At 41.4% G+C, this 24,755-nt stretch overlaps 1 protein-coding gene across 7 annotated transcripts in view; it reads left to right on the top strand.

Annotated features, from left to right (window-relative positions):
* Window positions 1–24,755, top strand: part of RBMS1 (RNA binding motif single stranded interacting protein 1) — a 200,793-nt gene that overhangs the window by 60,385 nt on the left and 115,653 nt on the right. The window contains exon 1 of one of the 7 annotated variants that reach the window (XM_070731627.1): window positions 24,117–24,466. The exons of 5 other annotated variants lie outside the window; for them this stretch is intronic. In XM_070731627.1, coding sequence (XP_070587728.1) covers window positions 24,428–24,466 — 39 coding nt within the window. In that variant the 5' untranslated portion in view covers window positions 24,117–24,427. Of the gene's footprint in view, window positions 1–24,116; window positions 24,467–24,755 lie in introns of those variants that run through there. One more of the 7 variants, XM_070731626.1, reaches the window with a different exon arrangement.

The raw sequence follows: 24,755 nt of genomic DNA, 5'->3' as shown, positions 1-24,755 counted from the left end.
TTTCATTAAACCATATGTTTACTACACTACAGTGCTTTGAAATAGACCCCTGCCATTCTGTGCTTGTACTCAATTGTAAGAGCATATCACACACATACAAACTTTTGTTTTTGGTCATTTGGAAAGACGAAGATGATGCCAATTCTTCTTGTACTCCATAATGTTTTAGCAAAGATTGCACACAGATCTTTGAAATCATCTCTTCGAACAGGATTTTCCTATATCATGAAAACAGTGGAGCATGCTGAAATATTTCTGTTAAGATGGAAGTTCAAAATACTTGAAAAGCTGTTGAGGATATAGATAAGTCAGCTGATAGTTTAGATTTATGCTTAATATAAATGCCATTTCTTCCACTTCATTATATTTAAGACAATAGCAGTGGTTCCCAAAGTTCTGATTGCTTCTCAATTGATAATATTTAAAATAACATTTTAGTAATAGAAATAGCAGCCCAACACAATCCTAATCCATGTTTATCCTTTTCCTTAAAATACATTTTAATTAAACAATTTTAGCAATACTTTTAGCACCCATAAATAACTTACTTACTTGATGTAAATTAAATCTCAGACATTTGCAAAACTAAGGATTTTTGAACAGGAGATACAAATAATTTTGGGAGTGGGCAAATAGTTATCTGTGGGAAATGTTCACATGAGTCTAATAGATATTTTCATAGAAAGATATGAATTTAAATTAGAGAGTAAAAATTATACTGATTTAATTCTGAAAATTAGATTTGCTTTCCATTCCGAATGCAACTGTTGTAAAATATTGGAGCTTATTTTTTTTCAAATGAAAGTTGATGAGACCATGTTTATATTATTAGTTGTCCATAAATATTGGTTTGAGAAGAATTGTTTGGTTGAGTATTATTTTAATATTTCAAGTAACAACCATTCTTGTTGTTTGTTGTTACATTATGAGGATCATAAATACTTCACAAATATAAGTAGTGTGCTGCTTTCAAGAAGATTAATTAGGCATAACTCCTATGAAAATTTTTACATTGATTCAGTGGTTGGTGTATGTTGATTAATCTTATTATGCATAGCAGTACTTGCACAATACATCAATATATTGTAGAACATATTCCAAGTTGTGCTAAAATGTTTAAAACAGATCAAATAATCCCAAAGAGATAAGCATCTATTTTGTGGACCAAACTATTAGCTTCACTTTCTGCATTTTTTTCACTCTTATAAAGTTCCATTTTCATTGTTGAAAGAGAGAAATTTACGAGAGTAGATACGTGATTTCTTTGTTTAATAAAGTCATCTTTAAGAAAAGTCTGCTATGTTTTGAACCTTTGCACAGTAAACTTTTACAAAAGGAAGAACCATGCTCTTGCGGCTTAATTTTATTCCTGGAATTAACGTTTTAAAGCTACATGCCCACATTTTACGGATTAACAATTTAGTCATCAATCCGCAATCATTCACTGAGGAGTAATCCTATTAAAAATGGGAGCGAGGAGGAATCCTTCGGCATCAGTTTCTTGCACAGGATGTAATCTCAGTAGAGAAAACCAATTAGTGTTGTAATCATAGAGGCATTCCTGTTGCTGTTCCTGAACATGAATTTCTTGATCTGGAAACAGGCTAGTTGTCGTTTTTCCATGTGTGGCTCCATTGAATTATGGGGCATCATTACGTATCTGTTGTTTCTTTGAATTCCTCTAGGAATTCAAAGCAATGCCCATAATATTTCTACGTTCAACAACCCTGTGGGGGAGCCTGCCATGGCTCCCTTTGGAGCTTCCATGTATAGGCTTATATATAGGACTCATATATGGTGCAGCTTGTAGAAGCTTAGGTATGAATTGCATTGGGCTCAGTGTTTCTTCATAGAGCTGTTCATTGATAATAGTAGCAGTTAGCAATTTCCTGTTTCTCCCCAGAAAAAAAGGACCCTAGGGACATATTTTAGGTAACAGTTTTAGAGAGAGAAGAAGGAATTAGGGTCATGGTCTGCTTGTTCCATTGAGGAAAACCATCACTGAATAAAGGATTATTTCGGTAATCAAGTGACTAAAATTCAAGTACCATTATACTTCACTGTATCTGACTAGTTAAATTTACACAAAGCCTTACTGCAAGCCGTGGTGCCTATCCAGGGGCAGAAATAAGTCCCGTTAAATTTATAGGGTGCACTTCCAAGAATTTAGGATTTACAGTCTAAACCATTGTAAAGGCTTGAAACGCATCAGTAATAAATATATTTTTTATGTTTCTGCTGCAACTAATGTTCAACCTCAGTGACTGTTCTTTTTTCTCTGCTAGAGAAGCATTCAAAAACAGCAGGAGTTTAAAACATTCTAATGATTAGTAGAGCTTGAGCACTTAAAAACCATTTCCCCTTTTTAAAAATAAATTTGAAAAGAATGGATGTAGTCAAAAATTATTAATCTGGTAATATATGTATTATGTATTTCCAGGCAAGTAGGTTGATTTCTACGCAATATAAGATCATATCAGAACTGCAGAGAGATAAAAAAAGAATATCCCATTAGAAGGGAACATGTGTAGCTCAGGGTTGAGCTGTGGGGTCCTTTGGTACTCTCTGAGGCTTGGTGGTTTTGTTGCAGGTATTTCATTACCTGGTTAGGTAATGCCTCGATGATGTTATTTAGTTGGGTAATAAAACGTCTCCCAAGAAAACAACCAAGCTCAGACAGCAGCAAGGGCTCCACCAGCATAATACGTTTTATAGAAGAAGCAACTAATTATTTAACTGTTAAATATCCAAACAAATGCAAATATTTATTGAAATTAAGGAGTAATGGCAGCTTGGTGGAGGATTACCTGCTGTGGGTACAAAAGGCCCCAAAATTCTAGTCTTCTGGCATCTCCACTTAAAAGATAAAGTAATGGATGATGGGAGGGATATTTTCTCTGGAACTCTGGAGGGCTTCTGCCAATCAGACTGTGTCACACTGACCTAAGGAGACAAATATAGCAGAGTCTGCATATGATGGGCTTTGTAGCCATTTTTCTCTGCTCAAGTAGGCTGAAGAAGTTCCAGTATGATTGCAACAATCTTGAAAGTAGTGCTGTAGAAGAGAGCTCTGCCTTGAGCAACTGTTTTCACTTAATGAAAGGCGGTTCCTTGGAAGAAGACACACTTTCAAAGGAAAATTTTTAACCAAACAATGAAAACTTCTCTTTAAAAGGTGCTTGGCTGCATTGCTTGAAGAACTGAAGCAGCTGCCACAGGGGAAGGATGGAGAAGATGATTGCATTGTAATAAATTTAGCTGTACTCTGCAGAAAGCTCTCAATCTGCAGTTTCCTGCTTGCAACAGGAAAAGGAAGGGATGTACTGTGGAGCGAAAAAGAGAACTATTTGTTCCGTGCAGACTATAAACCAGTCTGCTTAAATATAGGTCTATAGCACTGGCTTCTTTGGATTTATTCTGAAGTCTCATATTGAGGATCATAAGGATTCAGTAACATTTTAAGTACACAAACATTTTGGCATGATTCAGCATTTAGACATAACTGTATAATTCTGCTAGATTTGACTATATTGAAACTTCACGCTGTTCTGTCTTTTGTATTTGATGTTTACCATTTTCGTTTTCTCCTCTTTTAAGAGTTCTAATTGTCCGGAAAAAAAAATCTAGGCATCTTAATTGTTTAGTATCTAGCCATACAACCATGCTTTGCACATTTTTAATTGTTTCCAAAATGTAAAATGCCATGAGAGTTACTGTTCATGTATGCAGAGCGTGTGCCTTGAAGCAGATGTCGTATTTTTAAAATTGTAAAGCACTTGAATGACAGTGTTTCAACTTTGTTAGGAATTTGTGGCACTTAGATAGCTTTTTTTGTTTGGTGGAAACTAATCTTACTTCAATTGCAAAACCTTCCTTTTAAAGGCACCTGTTGGCAGTCTGTTTCCAGGCTAGTCTATTCCAAAATTGTTAATAAAATAAGGTGCAACTAGTTTGTATTATGAGGAAGTACTGGATACATTTTAATTTTCTTTTGTACAGTTACACACTTTTGTTCATTATTCAGTTATCCACTGTTTCGAAATTATTTGTTAGGAACAACTCTTATTTTTAAATTCTATTTACCTAGGAAGCACTGGTGCCAATATATGAAATCAGCAGGCCTGTAAAATAAAGGACTATTTGCACATAGGAACAATTTATGAGATTTGCTGGAAAAACTTTACTTTAAAAAAAAAATTAATAATAATAATAATAATAATAATTATTGTTATTATTATATTTGTATGCCGCCCCTCTCCGAAGAGTCAGGGCGGCATACAAATCTTATAAAGCTCCTTTCCCCCCTCAAAGGAAACAAAGATGATGTGACTCCTACAAATGAAAAAGCCTCTTTTTGAGGCTTTCAGGAGCCAGAGTCATTTGGACAGCTTGCAGTTTTATGGTGCATGCTTCTTGTGCATGTTTACATTCTGCCAAAAATAACTTCCAAATTCTGCATTTGAATCAAACCTTTGCATTCAGGAGTCCCAGATGTAATCTGAAGAATATTTGCTTGTCTTTATGGGCCAGGGGTAAGCAACTTGCAGGCTTTGAGCTGAATGTAGCCGCCAAAGCCATCTGAAAGCAATTTAGACTTTTCAATTTCATGGCAGCTATTCTGAAAGAGAAAGAAAAGAGGGAATCCATGAAGAGAAAAGTATCATAAATAGGAGAAAACATGTCAGGTTGAAGGAGTGGCTCATTCACCTTTTGCTTATGTATCTATCTATCTATCTATCTATCTATCTATCTATCTATATATCTATCGTTCTGCCATTCAGATCGGTTCTTTTAAATCGGTAGTGGAAATTTGCTGCTGCTCACCAAACAGACAGCAATGGCTCGTCCACACTCCTGGACCGGTCCTTTGGTCACTGCAGCTTGCCCAAAGCTGGGCACGAGCAGAGGGTCATTTATTTATTTATTTATTTATTTAATTAGATTTGTATAGCGCCCCTCTCCGAAGACTCGGGGCGGCTAACAACAATATAAAAAGACAATGTAAACAAATCTAATATTAAAAGCAATCTAAACCCCCCCCCATTTAAAGAACCACTCATACGTACAAGTACTGTATACCATGTATAAATTCTATAAGCCTAGGGGGAAGGGAAATTTCAATTCCCCCATGCCTGATGACAGAGGTGGGTTTTAAAGAGCTTGCACAAGGCAAGGAGGGGTAGGGGCAACTCTGATATCTGGGGGGAGCTGGTTCCAGAGGGTCGGGGCCGCCACAGAGAAGGCTCTTCTCCTGGGTCCCGCCAAACGACATTGCTTAGTCATTTCCATAAACTGACATAGGAAGTGCAAAATACACACTTCCGTCACAGTGTGAACCGGTAGAGAAGATAAATGGAGCCCACCCCTGCTATCTATCTATTTCTTCTTTCCTTCTTGTAGCTTCCGTCAGTTCATTCATGAGGGAACCTGATGAGAAAATGTCTCTGAGTCATAGGCAGAACGAAGCTTACCTTTCAGTGTTCCAAAACTGCCTTTCCACAGGTTTAAAGACATTTTAAATAACTCCTTTGATGGGCCCTGGTTGTCACTATCCACAAGTGACTTCACATGACAACCGTTCTCACATAATTTACTTGTCTTTCATGAGTCAGAAATGGCCGGTAATTTCCCACAAAATGGTTCTAGTAGTCATGTTGATACAGTTTTAGAAAATTGAGCGGTACATACAATGCCAGCTGTTGTTGGAAGACGGGTAGATTGTTCTATAAACGGAGTCCTCAACTCAATGACCACAATTGGGATTGGAATTTTGGTTGTTGAGCAAAGCAGTCATTAAGTATTATTATTATTATTATTATTATTATTATTATTATTATTATTATTAATTATTATTTATTGGATTTGTATGCCGCCCCTCTCCGTAGACTCGGGGCTGCTAACAACAATGATAAAAACAGCATGTAACAATCCAATACTAAAATAACTAAAAACCCTTATTATAAAACCGAACATACACACAAACATACCATGCATAAATTGTAAAGGCCTAGGGGGAAGGAATATCTCAGTTCCCCCCTGCCTGACGGCAGAGGTGGGTTTTAAGGAGCTTATGAAAGGCGAGGGGTGTGGGGGCAATTTAATCTCTGGGGGGAGCTGGTTCCAGAGGGCCGGGGCCGCCACAGAGAAGGCTCTTCCCCTGGGTCCCGCCAAATGACATTGTTTAGTTGACGGGACTCGGAGAAGGCCCACTCGCTGGGATTCGTGTGGCAGAAGGCGATAAGGTATTATGTGATTGCCCATATGATTGCAATCCCAGCACTGGACAGAATTGCAGGTAAGAAGTGTGGGGTGCCTCGGGGATGGGGGATATCCCTCCTACTGAAATCCAAACAGGATTTTCAGCCCACCAAGCAGAGAGACACTATTGTGGAGCCTGAACTGAGCCTCCCGGGACCTACCCTACTCTCAAGGTATTCCATACTCCTTTTCTTATTGCACTGCAGTTCCACTCAGGAGCTGAAAACAATGAAGAGACACTTGTGCACAACCTGCACCAACATCCCAAGTCTTCCTCCATTTAATAATGGACGAATCCCAGCGGCCGATAAGGTCCCACAGAGTTGGCCTTCTCCGGGTCCTGTCGACTAAACAATGTCGTCTGGCGGGCCCCAGGGGAAGAGCCTTCTCTGTGGCGGCCCCGGCCCTCTGGAATCAACTCCCCCTGGAGATTAGAACTTCTCCCACCGTCCTTGTCTTCCGTAAACTACTTAAGACCCACCTATACCGCCAGGCATGGGGGATTTGAGACATCTTTCTCCCAGGCTTATTATAATTTATGTTTGGTATGTATGTGCTGTTTGGTTTTTAATTATGATAGGGTTTTTACTTATTTTTAATATTAGATTTGTGCCATTATAATATTGTCTTTATCGTTGTTGTGAGCCGCCCCGAGTCTTCGGAGAGTGGTGGCATACAAATCTAATAAATTATTATTATTATTATAATTATTATTATTATTATTACCTGAGGCAGCTCCTTACCTTGCCATGCTGATTCTCTACTCTGCTTGGATTTTGGCTCCCTCGCCACCTTTGAGGACTGGCCAAAAGAGCTGCTTGCTTGAAGGAGTCCCCCCCCCCTTCCATGCACAGAACAGAACTCCTTTGGAAGGGTACAGGAAAGGAGCCAGAATTTTCAAGGAATCTTGATAAGTTCTTTGCAAATCCTCTGTGCATAGAAGAGAAGTCCTTTATCAGGATGCAGGAATCTTCAGGATTTGGGCTCAATTTCTGCACCCCACTGGAGCAGCTCCCTTTGGAGGCAGTTTTTTCAGCCATCCTCTAGAGCAGTGGTTCCCAAACTTGGCAACTTTTAAGAATTGTGGGCTTCAACTCCCAGAATTCTCCAGCCAGCATAGCTGGGAGTTGAAGTCCACAAGTCTTAAAAGTTGCCAAGTTTGGGAACCACTGTTCTAGAGATGAGAGGGAGGCCTTGGGGAGGCACAGCAGCTTACAACCTTACCTGGTGTCCCAAAGGCCCATTGACTTTCTGGGAAGCCAGTGGAGAAGATTGTAAACACCCCTCGGATGATCCACAGAGCACCTTGCAACTGGTTGTAAGTTCAGACAGTTACCAAACAACTAGACTGCGATCACATGACAATGGAGATGTTGGTGCAACAGTCTTTGATTGCTGAAAGTACTTCATGAGCCATAAAGCACCATTTCTAAGGCTTGTATCATCGTTAAACAACTGTAAATCAAGGATTACCTGTAGAACAAAGACTAGTGATGCTACATTTTGGGCGATACTTTTTAAGGGAGAACATGACTACTGTACACCAATTATAAACTATACAATCATGCCTTAGCTCTCCTTATACATTTGTCATCTGTTAACTCTACAGCTGCTTCATAGTTATGACTAATGTTATATAGCTGGTAAGCAGAATCAGAGAATTTTGGCATACTGGAGATAACTGCATACTGTTGTAATTCACGTTTCCTGATTTTTATTTTTTTTTTTACCTCAGAGAGAAATAAGCTTCCATTTGGTTTGCTTATGGCTCACGTGTAGTAATAATGATAAGAGACCAGGGATTTAGCCACTTGTGGTTTTGTTCTGTTTTTTTTTAGCTATTTGTACTACTAGAAAGAGCCAGGCAAAAATTATCAAGATATTTTCAGTACCTTGTACCTGATGCTTGGTTAAATTGGCTTTTATATGCTTATGTATATGTATTTATGTACATATATGCACATTTTTTGCCTCTTAACCTCTCATCTCCTTTATTGAACATTTGCCAATATTTTCAATTTCTGTTGAAGTCTTATCTAGTTCAGTACTATCTTGTTGATATGTAAATGTGTTCCTAGTGGTGCAATTTGGAGGGAACTGATAATTAGCAAACTCTTGCTAGATTTTTTTTTAATGGGAAGTCTGTTGTGATATTTGATTATGTGTAAGACTCAGATCTCATAAACATTATGAGCAGATGAGAATTTATGGCAACTGTCCAGCTCCTTTTATGGAACTCTCTCACACCATAAATATCTGGGACAATTAATGTTTTCAGTCTGACTTGGTGATAGGGATGAGGCCTGTGCAAATCATTCGGTGAGATATTCTGCTCACAAACAAAGCTTATTCCTGATCTGTGCCTCAAAGCAGCCATAGGAAAATTTAGCAAGCTTCTTCAAGGGTTGTCTAAACAGGCACACACATGTTCACAAGATTGTGGGAAGGCCTTAGTCTAACCAAACCTATATTAGTTTCTTGCCTTATTTAATTAAATCAGCACCTATTGTAGCAAGCCAGCAATGTAAACAAAATTATTGCATATGCGACGAACACAGAACAAGTGACCATATATAACCATGATGTATAATATAATTTTTATAAGCTATGGTCACATCTGTCCTAAAGAATGAAGATTGTGGTGCAATACCAGGATATTTTTAGATAAATTATTTTTAAAAATAAAGTTTGTCTGAACATATCTTCCAAATATCTTCCAAAATATTACATGTTCTTCATGATTTTATCTTTTTACTGAGCATCAAATATCACAAAACTATGTTGCTTATAGCGTAATGTGCCCAATAAATAAAAGGATAGGAAAGGGGTCAGCAAACTTAAACACTCAAATAGCCATTCTCCGTACTGAAGGAGCGGGTCCAGCAGTCACATGGGTTGCTCATGTCCAATCCGGTGGAACTGAGCCTAGTGTTAAAAAAGCTTGCCGGATCCGCCCCTTCCCCAGAATTCGCTCAGTTCGCATATCCTGCGGTTGTATTGTGATAGCTCGTTCAACATTCTAACACCTTCCCTTCGATCTTTTCCTTCAAAAGTAGTAAGAATTGTTTTACCATTATTATTTACTTGCACGGATAGCGCCAGCCGTTTGAGGCTCGGCTTTTTTCCTTTGGAGAAGTTGCGGTTTCGTTTTCCCCCGGCGGTTTTGCCGTGTACGATTCCCGCGGCCGCTTGTGGATTCCTTTAATCCTTTGGCCTGGAGGTCTCGGTGCAAGTATTGATTTATTTATTCATTATTGTAATATGATTAAAGGGCTTTAATATACCTCCTGCGGAGTGAGACGCCTTTCTAGTCTCCTGGACTTAGTCGATCGCTTCCCCTTTAAAAATCCTATCTCGGAGCGATTTTTCGGCGCGAAGGCCTTCGCGCCCATTTTTAAATTTAGGCCTCTCGTGTTGGCCTTCTGCCAGCCGCGTAGGCCTCAGTCCACCGCGTGGATCCCGGAGCGGGCCTTGGGACGCCCAGGCTTAATTCTCCACCGGCTAAGCCTCCAACCAGAGTGCCTTGGTTTACTTAATTAAAAAGTTTAGGGAGGCTGGGCCCCGCTGGATCTGGGGACACGAACTCTGGGTTTGCCCAGATTGCCCTCAAGTCTCAGCAGCTTCGAGGCCTCGAAGCAGGATCCATTCCTCTTGGGAAGTACTTGAAATTCTTCTCCTTAATTATTCAGTTATTGGCTCAGCCTTGTCTTCTGTTAATTGTCAGACTATGGCTACTTTTCCCAAGAGAGGCACAACTAAAGGTCCCAGAGAGGCCAGGCCTACAGGCGATGAAATTACTAGTATCCCCCAGGCCTCTTCCTCCTCTTCTCCAGGGGCCCGCCCCTCGACCAAGGTCACCAGGGCCGAGAAGAGAAGGGACCTAGCCCTACAAAGAATCCATGATAAATCAGCAAAACGTTTGAAAGTACAGGCCCAAGTACTCAGTAGTCAAGACCCCCCAGAGGCTTCTAGTCTACCTCCTTCTGGGGTCCCTGTGTTATCTCTGGATGAGCCTAACCTAGACAGACCCCAACCTAATCTATGGGGCATAGGTCCAGAGGAACCAGATATTATTGAAGATTCCCCCCAGCCAGGATCCTCCCAGGCCTTTAGGGATTCTTCTGCCATTCCTGCTGATATTTCTAGTTTACCTCCTGAGTTCCAATCTATTTTTTCTGTGTTGTCCAAGGCCATTGATGCCAAACTCTCCTCCATCAATGAGCTTTCCGTACTTCCTCCTCCTCCTCGTCCCTCCCGCCCCTTGGGTTCCTCCCCAGCGGTTAGAGCTCCTATTCAGGAGGATTCAGATTCCTCTCAGGACGAATATGAGGATTTGGAGGATGATGAGGATCCCTTTCAAGGTCTCTCAGATGATGAGGAATCCCAAATAAAGGTTCCTTCTCCAATTACTATTTTTCCTTCTCAATTGTTCAAATCTCTCCTCCTCAAAGCTAGAATTTCTACGGGATTAGCGGCCCAGGAGAAACAAGCCTCTACTTCCACTGATCCCCCGGAGGAGAACTTACCTTACTTCACAGAGGAACAGGAGGATAACGAGGTAATTCCTATGCCTAAATTGTTTAAAGATGCCTTACTTAAACAGTGGGATTTCCCAGCCTCTGGCCTTAATCCCTCCACCAAGGACAGAAAATTGTACAAACTTTCCTCTTCCTATGAAGAGCTCCTCTCCTTTCCTAAACCGGATGAACCTGTCAAGATCCTTCACTCGGCAGCGGCTGTGCCAGGCGAAGCAGAGGAAGTCCTCCGCCCAGAGGACAAGCGGATTGAACAAATGCTCAAAAGAGGATTCACCGCAGATTCCTGGGCCATTAAAAGTTCTGCAGCAGCTTCCTTTTTCTCCAGAGCCATGCTTCTGTGGCTTCGCCAACTACAACAGCATATTCCTCCCGATGACTTGAGAGGTCAACAAGACTTCAACAAGGTCTTTGCAGCTGCCCAGTACGTGGCTGATGCCACCTTGCAATCTACTAGATTTTCTGCTAAGTCTATTGCAGCTTCTACAACGGCAAGAAGACTCCTATGGATTCGCCCTTGGCAAGCGGGAGTACGCCAGAAGTGGCAGTTATCCCAGGGTCCCTTAAAGCGCGATCTTCTTTTCGGTGATCTTCTGGATCCACTCCTCACGGAAACCACGGACAAGAAGAAAGTCTTGGGCCCAACCACCAAAAAGGCTACCAAAATGCAGTCCTTTCGTCGCCCAGGGCGCCAGCCAGATCAAGCAGCTTCCTATCAGAGATCTCCAGGTCAGTATTCCCCCCGCTTTCGTTCCCAAGGTAGGAACTCCAGGGGCAGAGGTTTTCGCTTCCAAAGGGGAGCGTCCTCTAACAGGGCTTCAAAAAAACCTAGATGGTAATTTTTCCTCAATTCCCATAGGGGGTCGCCTAGCCCATTTCGCCTCTAATTGGCGTCTCACCTCCAAGGACCCCTGGGTCATTGACACCGTTCAAACAGGCCTTCTATTAGAATTTGTTTCTCCTCCCCCGAAACGTTTTATTTCCTGCCCTTCTCCCAGGTCATCCTCAGATTGTAACCGTATGGAGGAGGCCATTTCTCATTTATTGTCAATCAGAGCCATTCAACCGGTCCCTTCCGGTCAGAAGGGCCTAGGATTTTACTCCATCCTATTTATGGTGCCAAAGTCCTCCGGAGGTTGGAGAGCTATTTTGGATTTAAAGAAGCTGAACCTATTCATCAAATATAGGAAGTTTAAGATGCACTCCTTATCTTCTATTTTGGCCGCCATCCACACGGGAGATTTCATGGTCTCTTTAGACCTCACTGAGGCCTACCTTCACATTCCTATAGCCAAGTGCCACAGAAAGTTTTTACGTTTTTCCTTTCAAGGTAGGCATTTCCAGTATAGGGCAATGCCATTTGGCCTTTCCTCGGCCCCTCGGGTCTTTACAAAGCTCTTGGGGTCCCTGGCGGCCTATATCCGGGCGTCTCCCATCCACATTTTATGTTATCTTGATGATATTTTGATTCATGGGAACTCCCTAGAGAAAGTGATTTCAGACCTGTCTGTCACCATGTCAGTCCTTCAGGACCATGGATTTTCCATCAACTTTGATAAAAGTCATCTCCAACCTTCCACATCCATTTTACACCTGGGTTCCATTATTAATTCAGAATCCTCCCAGGTTTTTCTCTCTCCCGAGAGAAAATTCAGTATAGGGGAGTTAATTTCCAACATTTTATCCAAACCTTCAGTATCCATAGTAACTCTGTCTTCCCTTTTGGGGAAGATGGTGTCATGCATAGGCATCATTCCCTGGGCTCGCCTTCATGCTAGGGAACTTCAGTGGCTCCTATTACCCTTTCAGAGATCGGGGCACAGCAACTCAAATCGTCGCATTGTCATTCCACCAAGTGTTCGCAGATCCTTCAAGTGGTGGAAGTCTCCGGCCATGGACAAAGGATCCCCGTTCAGGTGCCCGGATCAATTTGTCATCACCACAGATGCCAGTCTATCGGGATGGGGCGCCCACGCCCAGGGGATGATAGCCCAGGGCACGTGGTCCCCGGAGGAAGCTTCCAGGCCAATCAATTGGCTAGAATTAAGAGCCGTTTCTCTGGCTCTGAAACATTTCTCTCCTCGCATTCCCAACCGGCACGTTCTCATTCTCACCGACAACATTGCCACAAAAAGCCATATCTGCAGACAGGGGGGCACGAGATCCAAGGCTCTCATGAGGGAGGCCCTCAAGTTAGGCCTTTGGGCGGAAAAACATCTTCGGTCGCTCCTAGCCGACCACATCTCGGGGAGCCTCAACGTCCAGGCGGATTGGCTATCTCGAGCAACGATAGACCCAGGAGAGTGGAACCTCCATCAGGACCTGTTCCATCAGATCTGCCTCAGATTCGGCCTACCTATTCTGGATCTCTTCGCGACCAATGCGAACGCCCAACTCCCTCGCTTCTTTTCCAGATTTCCATCCCCGGGAGCGGAAGCAATCAATGCCCTCCGGAGCCCATGGCCGCCAGGCCTACTTTACGCCTTTCCTCCAATTCCAATTCTCCCGGACGTGATTCACAAGGTCCTCACCGAGAGGGCCCGATTGATCTTAATCGCCCCTCATTGGCCCCGTCGACCCTGGTTCGCGGATCTCCAACAGCTGTCCGTTCAGGACCCCTGGCGACTCCCCGTTTCGGGGGATATGCTGCGGCAGGGGGCCTCATTCCATCCAGACCCGGAGTGGTTCCACCTCACCGCCTGGCTGTTATCAGGAGAGACTTAGAACTGCGTGGTCATGACCCCGATACAGCGGAGGTCATTTTAAGGGCCAGAAGGAGTTCGACCAATCGAATCTACGACCACACGTGGTCCAAGTTTCACCAGTGGTGCCTACAGGAAGGCCTCTCCCCTCTGTGCATTCCCATACACAGAATCATCTCCTTCCTTATGCAAGGCTTCCATAAAGGACTTTCTACCAGCACCCTCCGGCGTCATCTGGCAGCCATTTCATCTGTCCTAGGGGGCCCCCGCAGACAGCCTCTCCGATCCTTTCCAGAGGTTCAGGAATTTCTCAAGGGCATAGCCAACCTCAGACCTTCCAAGGTCCACAGGTATCCATCTTGGGATTTGCCTCAGGTTCTCCATTCCCTCACGCAGGCACCATACGAACCCCTAAAATCAGCGTCCCTAAGGTACTTATCCTTTAAGGTAGCATTCCTGGTGGCTATTACCTCTGCTCGACGCATTTCGGAGCTGGCTGCCCTCTCAATCAGGCAGGACCTTTGTCAGTTCCATCAGGACAAGGTAGTCTTGCGACTGGACCCTACCTTCTTACCCAAGGTCAGTTCCATGTTCCACAGAACTCAGGATATTGTCCTACCTTCCTTCTGCCTCCAACGAGACCATCCCTTGGCAATTAGATGGCACACTCTGGATCTTATTAGAGCGCTGAGAATCTATATCCAACGCACAGGACCCTTTCGGAGGTCAGAAGCACTGTTTATAGCCTATCACCCCAGAGTCATGGGGACCAAAGTGTCTTCAACAGTAATAGGCCGTTGGATCAGAGGGACTATATCTAAGGCCTATGAATCGGCCTCCCTCTCAGTTCCAAGGAACATCACAGCGCATTCCACCAGAAGCGCAGCCACCTCGGCCGCTTGGGCGACTCAAGCCCCGTTGGAGGAGGTCTGCAAAGCAGCCACTTGGGCCTCGCCAAATTCCTTCATCAGGCACTACAAGATTGATGCTTACGCTTCAGCGGACGCTGCCTTCGGCAGAAGGGTACTCCAATCCGTTATCTCACACGATAGCAATCTAATCCCACCCTAGGGACCATCTATTGGGTATGTCCCATGTGACTGCTGGACCCGCTCCTTCAGTACGGAGAATAGGCGTTGATTGCTTACCTGAACGCCTCTTCTCGTACGGTGAGCGGGTACAGCAGTCACTTCCCGCCCTTGTATGTGTCTTCCTTACCTTCCTATAATCCTTTTTTCCTCTAACAATAAGAGTTGAACACTACAGAGCTTCACAGCTGAGCCTAGTCTATGGATTCGCGAATTCTGGGGAAGGGGCGGATCCGGCAAGCTTTTTTAACACTAGGCTCAGTTCCACCGGATTGGACATGAGCAACCCATGTGACTGCTGTACCCGCTCACCGTACGAGAAGAGGCGTTCAGGTAAGCAATCAACGCCTATTTTGACCCATTTCCCACAGGGGGGAAAAAACAAAACCTGGGTGGGCGTGGCCAAGTTGACATTATTCACTCCCACCCAGTCACATAACACTCCCTAGCCATGCCTAATCAGCTTGTCAGGACAGAGAACTGGGAATCATAAAACCCACACTGTCGGAGGATCCCCACATGATCAAAATTCAGATGCTTAGCAACTAACTCATATTTGTGACAGTTGCAGTGTCCAGGGATATGTAAACCTTCTGAAAAACAAAATAAAAGGGAACACATGATTCATTTAACAATATAACCTAACTGCAGCGATTCATTTAACAATTGTGGCAAGAAAAATAAAATGGGGAAAATTCACTTAATAATTGTCTCACTTAGTAACATGAATTTTTGGCTCAATTGTGATCATAAATCAAGGACTACCTGTATTGGTTCCATGCCAGAGCCTCTAAATTTTCTTAAGGTATAATCAAATGTGAAGCGAGTCCATGGAGAGGGGTGGCATACAAATCCAATAAATAAATAAATAAATACATACATACATACATACATACATACATACATACATACATACATACATACATACATACCTTGTTTCTCTTCCCTAGATAAGCAATTTCCAAGGCCTCAGAACAGTAAAAAGAAGGCTAACAGATCTTAAAGAAAGCAAAATGAAACATTGTTCCAAGCATTAATAACAGTCCTCAAATGAATTATATCTGTATTATAAAATAAAATGCAAATACATCAGATGACTAGCAGGTATGACATGGGAATATGTTACAATTACAGTATTTGTGAAGAAAAAACTAGTCATGAATGTGAATGAAAACAATAAAAGCTCAGTTTTTTAGATTTCTAAAAGTACAGAAACTATAAAATATACAATACACTCTTTATACATTAAGACAGCTTGATTTTGTTAGGCACAAAATTGAATAAAAATCTTCCTTGTTCTCAACTTCACGCAGAAGTAATTATTACTTTAATCAAGTGACTTCTGCAATAATTTAAGTATGCAACAACAAAAAATCATAATGCAAATGTGTAATGTGAACTGCTGTATTCCATGAAATAGCTAGTTGTACAAATACCAGAAAGCTGAAAGCAATATACGCATTTCACTGGGGCAACCCGTCCCCCATTCAATTCAGAGGAACTTGAATTGGTATCTACCTGGGATTTCACACAGGCATAGTTCCATTGAATTAAACAGTATTTAGCAAAGCAGTTTTAATGATCATTGAGCAAGGAGGCAATTCTAGGGAACAGCCCAGCTATGGGCTGGGATGTTGATTTATTGCCTCCATTCCCTTCTGACTGTGCCCTTTCCCTGTTACTTTAAGGAAATCAAACACGGGGCGCATGTGTTCTTTCCCCCAATAGCTTTTTGTTTCACTGCAGGTTCACAAGCAGGCAGCAACTCTGGGGATCGCAGTTAACTCTTTCCTACCATTTTCAACTTCTCCCCTGCAAAGCTTCACTTCCCGCTTGTTCGAAAGTCTCTGCTGATTGGCTGTTCTGGTGAAACCGGAACGACAGGGCACACGCGACCTCTTCTGCCCATTTGTTATCTAATCTATAATTGTATGCGTTACAGAGCAGCTCTATAAGTTTCTTCTTCTTTTGCTTGTGTTCACTTAAACCAGGGGTCGGCAAATTTAAATAGCGACACATGCGCACATGCACAGTGCCGGAAGAGCCACACTCAAGCAGCCAAAGAGCCACATGTAGCTCACGAGCCGTGGTTTGCCGACCCCTGAAATAGGATGATTTTAGCCTGGATTGTGGGGATAGTATATAAACCTATTGATATTGCAGCCTAAATCTAAGTAATAGGTATGCTTTTATTTGGAATGATGCAACATTAAAAAGTAAAGACTTAATTGGAAATAAGTGCCAGAGAATGCAATGGGGCCTCTCTTTGAATAGACATGTTTGTCCTATTCTATAGGCATGTTGAAGTCTTGTCTGTTACTCTGTCTTACCAATTTTCTGCAGCCCTTCTTACAAAGCAGTTACTTAATCATCCTCCTGTAAAAAGTATTTTGGCTGCCAGAGCTATGGGAATTAACCAGACATCTTTTGTGAAGTGACATTAGCTATAAGACAGGCCATTTAGCACAGAATAAAAAGTCAGTTTTCAGAGTTCTGTGGATGACTCACTCAAGAACTTTCTGTATTTTTTTTAAAACAGAATTTCTGGGGCACATTCCATAACACATGCGTATGATCAGCTAATCCCCAAACACTGCATAAGTATCTAGATGATATAGCATGTGATATCACTAAAAGTCTTGTGTGCAAAAAAGCAGCACCGTAAAGATTTCTGATTTCTAAAAAAAAAGACAATGAAAATATGTTTTCCTTTACTATTTCTGAAGTTTTGAAGTGTCTAGGTTAGTACTGTGGTGATAATTGTTTATCACCAACATCTTTGATTAACTATTAATAATGTTGTTAATAATATTTAAATGAGTTTGTTTTTTAAGAAGTACTTTTACCTTAATATATCAAAATGCATTTAAATCTTGCTTCAGAAATGAAAAAAATATTCTGAAGAGAATCTTTGCCTGTAAAAGTTTAATCTCTCAGTTTGATCTTATGTCTTTAGAATGAATATTTATAATATTTAGAGGAAACTGCTTTTCTTCTACTCAGCAGATACATAATCTATGGATCACAAACCAATCTATCCCAAACCAATCTATTTCGTCATCCTTCTGATACCTGACTATATCATTCATGCTGCTTATTTTTTGGGCCAAATAATTTAAATAAATGCTTTCCCATTTATTATCAATAAGTTTGTGGAACATAAGAAATGGAATGCTTGCTTGGAAAAATCCAACATGAAATTTTTAAAAGATGCTGTAGTGATCATATCGCTGCCTTTGGTAGCCTTCATGGGAATGACATTTACAATTTTGGGCAGTTAATGGAAAAACATTGACTTGACTGGGTCCTGATACATTTGCAAGATTCCCATCAGCCTCAGTCCAAGACAGTTAAGTGATTCTGTCAGCTGATCATTTGATGCAGCATTGCTTCAAATACTATAGGTTATCATCTGACACGTGAAAATTCTCTTGGGTTTTTTTTTAAAAAAATTCTTAATAGTTAATAAATTGAGATAATTGCAGAAATACCTATTTGGGGATACAGTTCTTTTCTTCACACAAAACAAGCCAATGTAATTCCATATATTTTATTTAAATGCATTATAAAATGCAGGATATTTATTCTTAGATGTTTGATTCTGAGTGTTGGCATAATAGTGAAGCCTGTCAAACAGTTAAACCCACGCAAGCTTCAAATAAGGGTGATAGTAATGCTCATTAAATTACTCAGTACTGTATTATATATAAGCTAAGACAGTGAGCTTAGGCAGATTTTTTTTTTTTTTTATGATTTTGAATGCCTTTCCTTGTCAGTTTTTCCCCTTAACCTATGGCATTTCTCCCAAGAAATGACCATGTAAGCCTTTCAATTAAAAAGGAACTAGAACAGGCTTACTGCTTCTTAGAATGAACGTTGGTTTAAGATTTCCAAGTCTTTGATGATTAATAAATTCAGGATAAAGAGGAAATGTTGCAACAATTTAAGACAAAGATGTTAGCAAAAGGGATGTTTCTCAAAAGGCTTGGAGTGTCAGTAAAACCCAGATACAAAGATCAGATAAACGCCACAATTGCAATAATACTGGAAGCTACTCACTTGAGTTTAAGAAATCTGCATCTTAATTCTATGCATATCAACTTTGATACAAGTCCTATTGAGTTCGCAACATGTTTAGATTGTACAGTGTTCCCTTGATTTCCGCGGGGATGCGTTCCGAGACCGCCCGCGAAAGTCAAATTTCCGTGAAGTAGAGATGGGGAAGTAAATACACCATTTTTGGCTATGGACAAGTATCACAAGCCTTCCCTTAACACTTTAAACCACTAAATTACCATTTCCCATTCCCATTTAGATTATTACTCACCATTATTACTGGAATAAGGCACTTAGTGACCCTGATCTTTATAAACATAATTATTTATTAACAATAATTATTTTTTTCTGTTATTTATTTGCAAAAATTATTAGTTTGGTGATGACGTATGATATCATCGGATGGGAAAAACCGTGGTATAGGAAAAAAACCGCGAAGTATTTTTTAATTAATATTTTTTGAAAAACTGTGGTATAGGCTATTCACGAAGTTCGAACCCACGAAAATCGAGGGAAAACTGTAGTAAAAAATACTGTACCTTGAATATGATCTTAAAGTGTTATTTTGATCATTATAATTTGCCATCAAGTAATTTTTGACTCCTAGCAACTATACATAGATTTTCTCCATGTTGGTTATGACCTATAAAGCCCTATCTGGCATTGGACCAGATTACTTGCGGGACCGCCCCCTGCCTCATGAGTCCCAGCGACTGGTTAGATCCCACAGAGTTCACCTTCTCCAGGTCCTGTCAACTAGACAATGTGTCTTGGCGGGACCTAGGGGAAGAACCTTCTCTGTAGGGGCTCCGGTCCTCTGGAATCAGCTCCCCCCAGAGATTTGCACTGCCCCCACCCTCCTTACCTTCTGCAAGAGTCTGAAGACTCATCTATGCAGCCAGGCTTGGGGCCATTAGACTCTAGCCCCCTGGCCAACGAATGCAATGTTGTTTGAATGAGAATGATTGACTTTTAAGTAACTAGGGTTTTTAGATTAGCTAGTCTAAATTAATTGGATTTAGGATATTTGTATTGTTTTCTTTTATATGTTGTAAACCGCCCCATGTCCTCGGAGAGGGGCAGCGTATAAATCCAATCTATCAATCAATCAATCAATGATTATCTATCCCTTACTTATTTGTTCAGGTCTTCCAGCGATGCAGTCATCACACCTTAATTGAGTCTATTCATCTTGCTACTGGTTGTCCTCCTCTTCTATTTCTTTTTATCTTTCCCAACTCCTGAGAGCTGGGCATAATGCGTCCAAAATAGGATAATTTGAGCTTGATATTTTGTCCTCAAGTGAGAACTTTGGTTGATTTGTTTGATGATCCACTCATTTATTATTATTATTTTTGCTGTATTCTTAGGAGTCTTGTCCAACACCAAGATTCAAATTAATCAATACTCTTCCTATCCTGCTTCTTTAATGTCCAACGTTTTCTTTTACAGACAAGCACAAGGAATACCCTGACTTGCATGATTCTGATCTTTCTTTTGGGGAAAGGGTTAAGTGATTGAAAATTTAAGATGTATTATTTCACAAATTTTGCTTTTCATTTAATTAAAATTACCAAATTTAGTGTATGGAGAAAAAAAATCCAATGTCCATCTTGGTATTTCTTAGATGTCTTATTCTTCGCAATTGACATTAGATTTCAACCAAAAACAGAACATTACAAAATATAATACTCTGCCTTGAAGTGGGAAGTTGGTAAAAGTAATGTTTTTCAAAGCAGCAAAAAAGCAGTATAGAGGGATAAAATAGATTGAGGTTAAAGTTAAACTTAGTATCAACAAATGCTGTGAAATTGAACATAAATGTTTGCTAACCTCTGATCCCTTTTCTGGAAGGTAACAGATTTTCTTTCTGGCATAAATGTAATTACTATTTTAAGTTGACCAGAAAAAAGTCTATGAACAATTCAACACACACCACCAAATTGACCCAGATTATTTTATTCTGTTGGACTTGTAGTGAAATAATAAAAATAAGCCACAAATACATTCATTTGGTGGGAAAGTTCATTATGAAGTCAAGTAATCCTAGATTAATGCGAAGGCTTTTTTTAGTAGGTGGAGTTACAGGGATTGGTTCAGGTTCCAAAGATTGATACTCTGGTGGTGGCATTAACATCCTCTTCTGTCCTCCCCCTGGATGTGGAAGATGCCTTAAAGGCTGAGGAGAGAAAGGAGGACATGACCCTCCACAGAGCCCACTTGGGCCTCTATTGCAGCCTCCTTTTTTACCAGAGCTTCTCTTTGCTGGCTGAAAGGCTAAACTGCCGGCGGAGGAGCTGAGGGCTCACCAGGACTTCAGCAAGATTATAGCGGCGGCTGAGTACACTGCAGACACATCCCTGACCGCAGCCAAGTTCTTGGCACGGGCCATTGTTTCTGCGGTGACAACCTGCCAGATGCTGTGGCTGATCATTGGATGATGGACGCGAAAAATAAATGGAAGCTGGTCTTCCTCATCCCGCTTGGACTCCACGGGAGTGATGAAGGCAGACACTCTACAGTTCTTACAGGATGGCTGGGACAAAGGGCTGTCCCTTAATACTTTGCGACGTCAGGTCTCCACGTTAGCCAGGATTTGGCTTCCCTATTACATCATCCGAGGGTATGGACTTTCCTATGGGGGTCTCCAGCTTGAAACCGCCTTTAGTCCACCATTACCTTAGCTGGAACTTGACCAGGGTTTTGTTAACCCTTACCAAATAAATTTGCAGGGCCGCGATGTGGACATTTCCTTCACCATTCATTCGCCATTTGTATCTGCAGAGACAGTCTTTGGTGGAAGGATCCTGTAGAAGATGCATGAAGAAGAGGGGGTTCAGGACCAAAAGGACCCCCATCCATAGGGCATGCCAAGCTTTGGTATGTCCCATCCTGGATTCTCCTGAGGATGCCATGAAGAAGGGGCATTGGTTAACCTGATATACCCTTTCTCATGGCGATCTGATGGGAGAGTCCAGACCTTCCCAGGGGTCCTTTGTTCCTGACCCTGGTTGAGGTTCTAAGTCTCATTGCAAGTGACTATTGCTGGATCGCGGTGCCATGTTAGACATGGAGATTCCTGAAGGAACTGATTCCTGGAGTACCTGCGATATCGCTTCACCTTCATTTCAAACTGGGGACTGTTGATAGGGAGGCAGTCCTCAGAAATTCAATTCAGTCTTAGAACTAGAGGACTAGCACCACCCATTCTATCTTGGATTCTCCCCCAGATCGCCATGAGAAAGGGCGTATCAGGTAAGACCAACGCCCCACCTGTTCCCAAGACAAGGCAAGTAGCTTGGGGAGATTCCTACATAATAGGCAAAATATAATGAAGCAGATAGGTTGAACTCTGCATCTGTGAATCTGGTTGCTTGTGCCTGGCACTACCAGTTCTAATATATAATGATCGGGCTCCATGGGAGATAGTTAAGGGCAAGCCTTGGGGACATCTCAGGCTCCCTGCCACACTACATTGTTTTGAAAGATTTACTCCCTAAAGAAATTCAATAGGAAGCTGACTTGCTGCAGAGCAAAATCACTTCCTTTAGTTATAGTGATGGATGCCTTTGATTTGTATATAAGTGGCAGGACTAGTTTATCTTCTTATGAAAGGATACTTTGTGACCGGCATTGTTCATCAGGGCTGCCATTTTATAAAAAATATATTTGGTCTTCATGACACATCCATCTTGTGAGTGTGCCTGCCATGTGCGTCCTTGTCCATAAAAGTTTGCTTGATCTAAGAAGACCTACAGCTTTTAGGGGAAAAAAGAGGCGTTTTTGATTCAGGGGTGACTCTTATTTATCAAAGAGAAAAGGAAATCTTGCCTTCTTTGCTTTTTTCCTCCCCTTGCTAAAATCCATGGAGTTTACATGCTTGTTCCCTTTCCTGCCTTATTAGGACTAACAAATGGACTGCATTCAATTCTTATTAGATTAAAATTGAGGAATTGGTGCTGCTTGCTCAGGAGGAGAGACCAAGTCTCAGAGGAGTCCTCCTATGGCCCTGCAAAAAGAGGAAGCAGCTCAAAGGAGTTGAAGGAAAGAATTGTGTGCACCCCTCTCCTTTATGGAAAAATAGCATGATGAATTCATAAACAGGCAGTCCTTGACTTACAACCACAACTGATTACAAAATTTCTGTTGCTAAGCAAGAGAGCTGTTAAATGAATTTTGCCCCATTTTATGGCCTTTCTTGCCCCACCGCTAAGTGAATCACTACAGTTGATAAATTAGTAACACAGTTGTTAAGTGAATCTGGCATCCCCATTGATTTTGTCAGAAAGTTGCAAAAGGTGAGATCACATGACCCCGGGACATGGCAATTGTCATAAATACATGTGGTTACCAAGCAACCTACGGGACCGTCTCCTACCGCATACCTCCCTGAGACCAATAAGATTACACAGGGTTGGTCTTCTCCAGGTCCCGTCAACTTAAGCAATGCAGGTTGGTGGGGCCACGGAGGAGGGCCTTCTTTGTGGCCGCCCCAACTCTATGGCACCAACTCCCCTCCCTGATGTCCGTACTGCTCCCATCCTAGTGATCTTCCGAAAGGCTGTGAAGACCTGGCTTTGCTGGCAGGCCTGGGGGCCATGAATATTTACATCAGTCATGGCTAAATTATATTGAACAGTATGCATGTGTGTTGATTGGACTGTTTGAGTTGTGGGTTTATACTTGGGGTGTATCATTTTAATATTTATATTTGACTTTTCTGTTATTGTAATTTGTATTTTTTATATTTTAAGCCGTCTTGAGTCCTTCGGGATTGTGCGGCGTAGAAAGCGAATAAAATAAAATAAATAACCACATGTTGGTCATGTGACCATGGGAAATGATTATAAGTATGAAAAGAGTCTTAAATCATTTTCTTCAGGGCCACTGTAAAGAAATGTTTGTAAGTCGAGGGCTACCTATATGTCAAACCCTTATATTCTCCATTGTTATGTTTTCATCACTTACAAAAATGACAATTGAATTCTTGCTAATTTGATTCTTTGAGCTGAATCATCCACCTAGCCACATTTTAAAATCTAATTCTCTGGAGCAAATGACTTTACGATGAGATCAAGTTGCACATCATACATTATGTTTTCCTAGGCAGAGAGGTTTTGGTCACGCAATGCTTGGAAATGCTAAGGTGCCCCTTACGGCTTTGCAAAGAGGCACCCCGTTCTTCAGAACCAATTTAAAACATCTCTGGGAACTCACAAGAAATTGTGACTGCCTTACATTGCATTTACCATGAGTTTCATGTCTCTGGTATGAGTCTGCTTGGCATCATCATGATTGTTAGAAAATGTGGTAGCGTTCCAACAAATCCTTGCCCGTTTTCTCTCAGGCTCTTGTCAGTTATGAGAATTACAGCAGCACGTTAATTGCAAAGTTGTAAGTAGCTGTGTGGTGGAAGGCCAGGAAGATTGGAGGAGGGCTTTGCCTCAGATATATACTGCCTTTTACTTTAAAAGAAAGTAGCCTTCCTCTTAGATCTTTGCATTCCTGATTTTGAAATAACTTCAGCTGCACCTCTTGCCTCAGAAATGAATCCTTTTAATGTCAAGTTAATTTAGGCATTTCTGCTACAGTTTAAATTATATATCAGGAAATAGCATAAATGGTACAATTATGTCTGCGGGCAAGATTTACACTTCTTTCTGATTTGGTAATGCTGCTTTGTGAAAAGGAATGCCTTTTTCCCTCTCCCCTCAGAAAGGCTTAATGTAAAAGATCACTCATGTGATAGGGCCTATGCAGATATAAAACTTGATAAGTGCAGACTTACATGAAGCGTAAGGTGAGAAGTTGGAAGCAGATTAATCAGGTACATTCTGTAGCATGAATTGTCTGTCTCTTTCTCCCCACCACCACCCTTAATTATGGCTTTTAAGGCTACATCAAATCAGCATTAATCATCGGTTTTATCTTAAGCAGAATTTACACACCGGTTTCAACTGTGATTTGAGGTTTAGTTAAAAGGATTCCATGTTTAGCATTAACTGTTATTTACATCATGATATAATGTTTAACTGTGGTTAAATAATAGGTTATGGAAGAACAGAATGGCTGGGGCAGGGATGAAATCTCCACTTCCAGTGAGAATATTAGTATCT

This window comes from Erythrolamprus reginae, chromosome 1, assembly GCF_031021105.1.
Source record: "Erythrolamprus reginae isolate rEryReg1 chromosome 1, rEryReg1.hap1, whole genome shotgun sequence".
NCBI lineage: Eukaryota > Metazoa > Chordata > Lepidosauria > Squamata > Dipsadidae > Erythrolamprus > Erythrolamprus reginae.
Note: the sequence above shows the minus strand (reverse complement) of the source record. Positions and strands in the feature narration are given on the sequence as shown.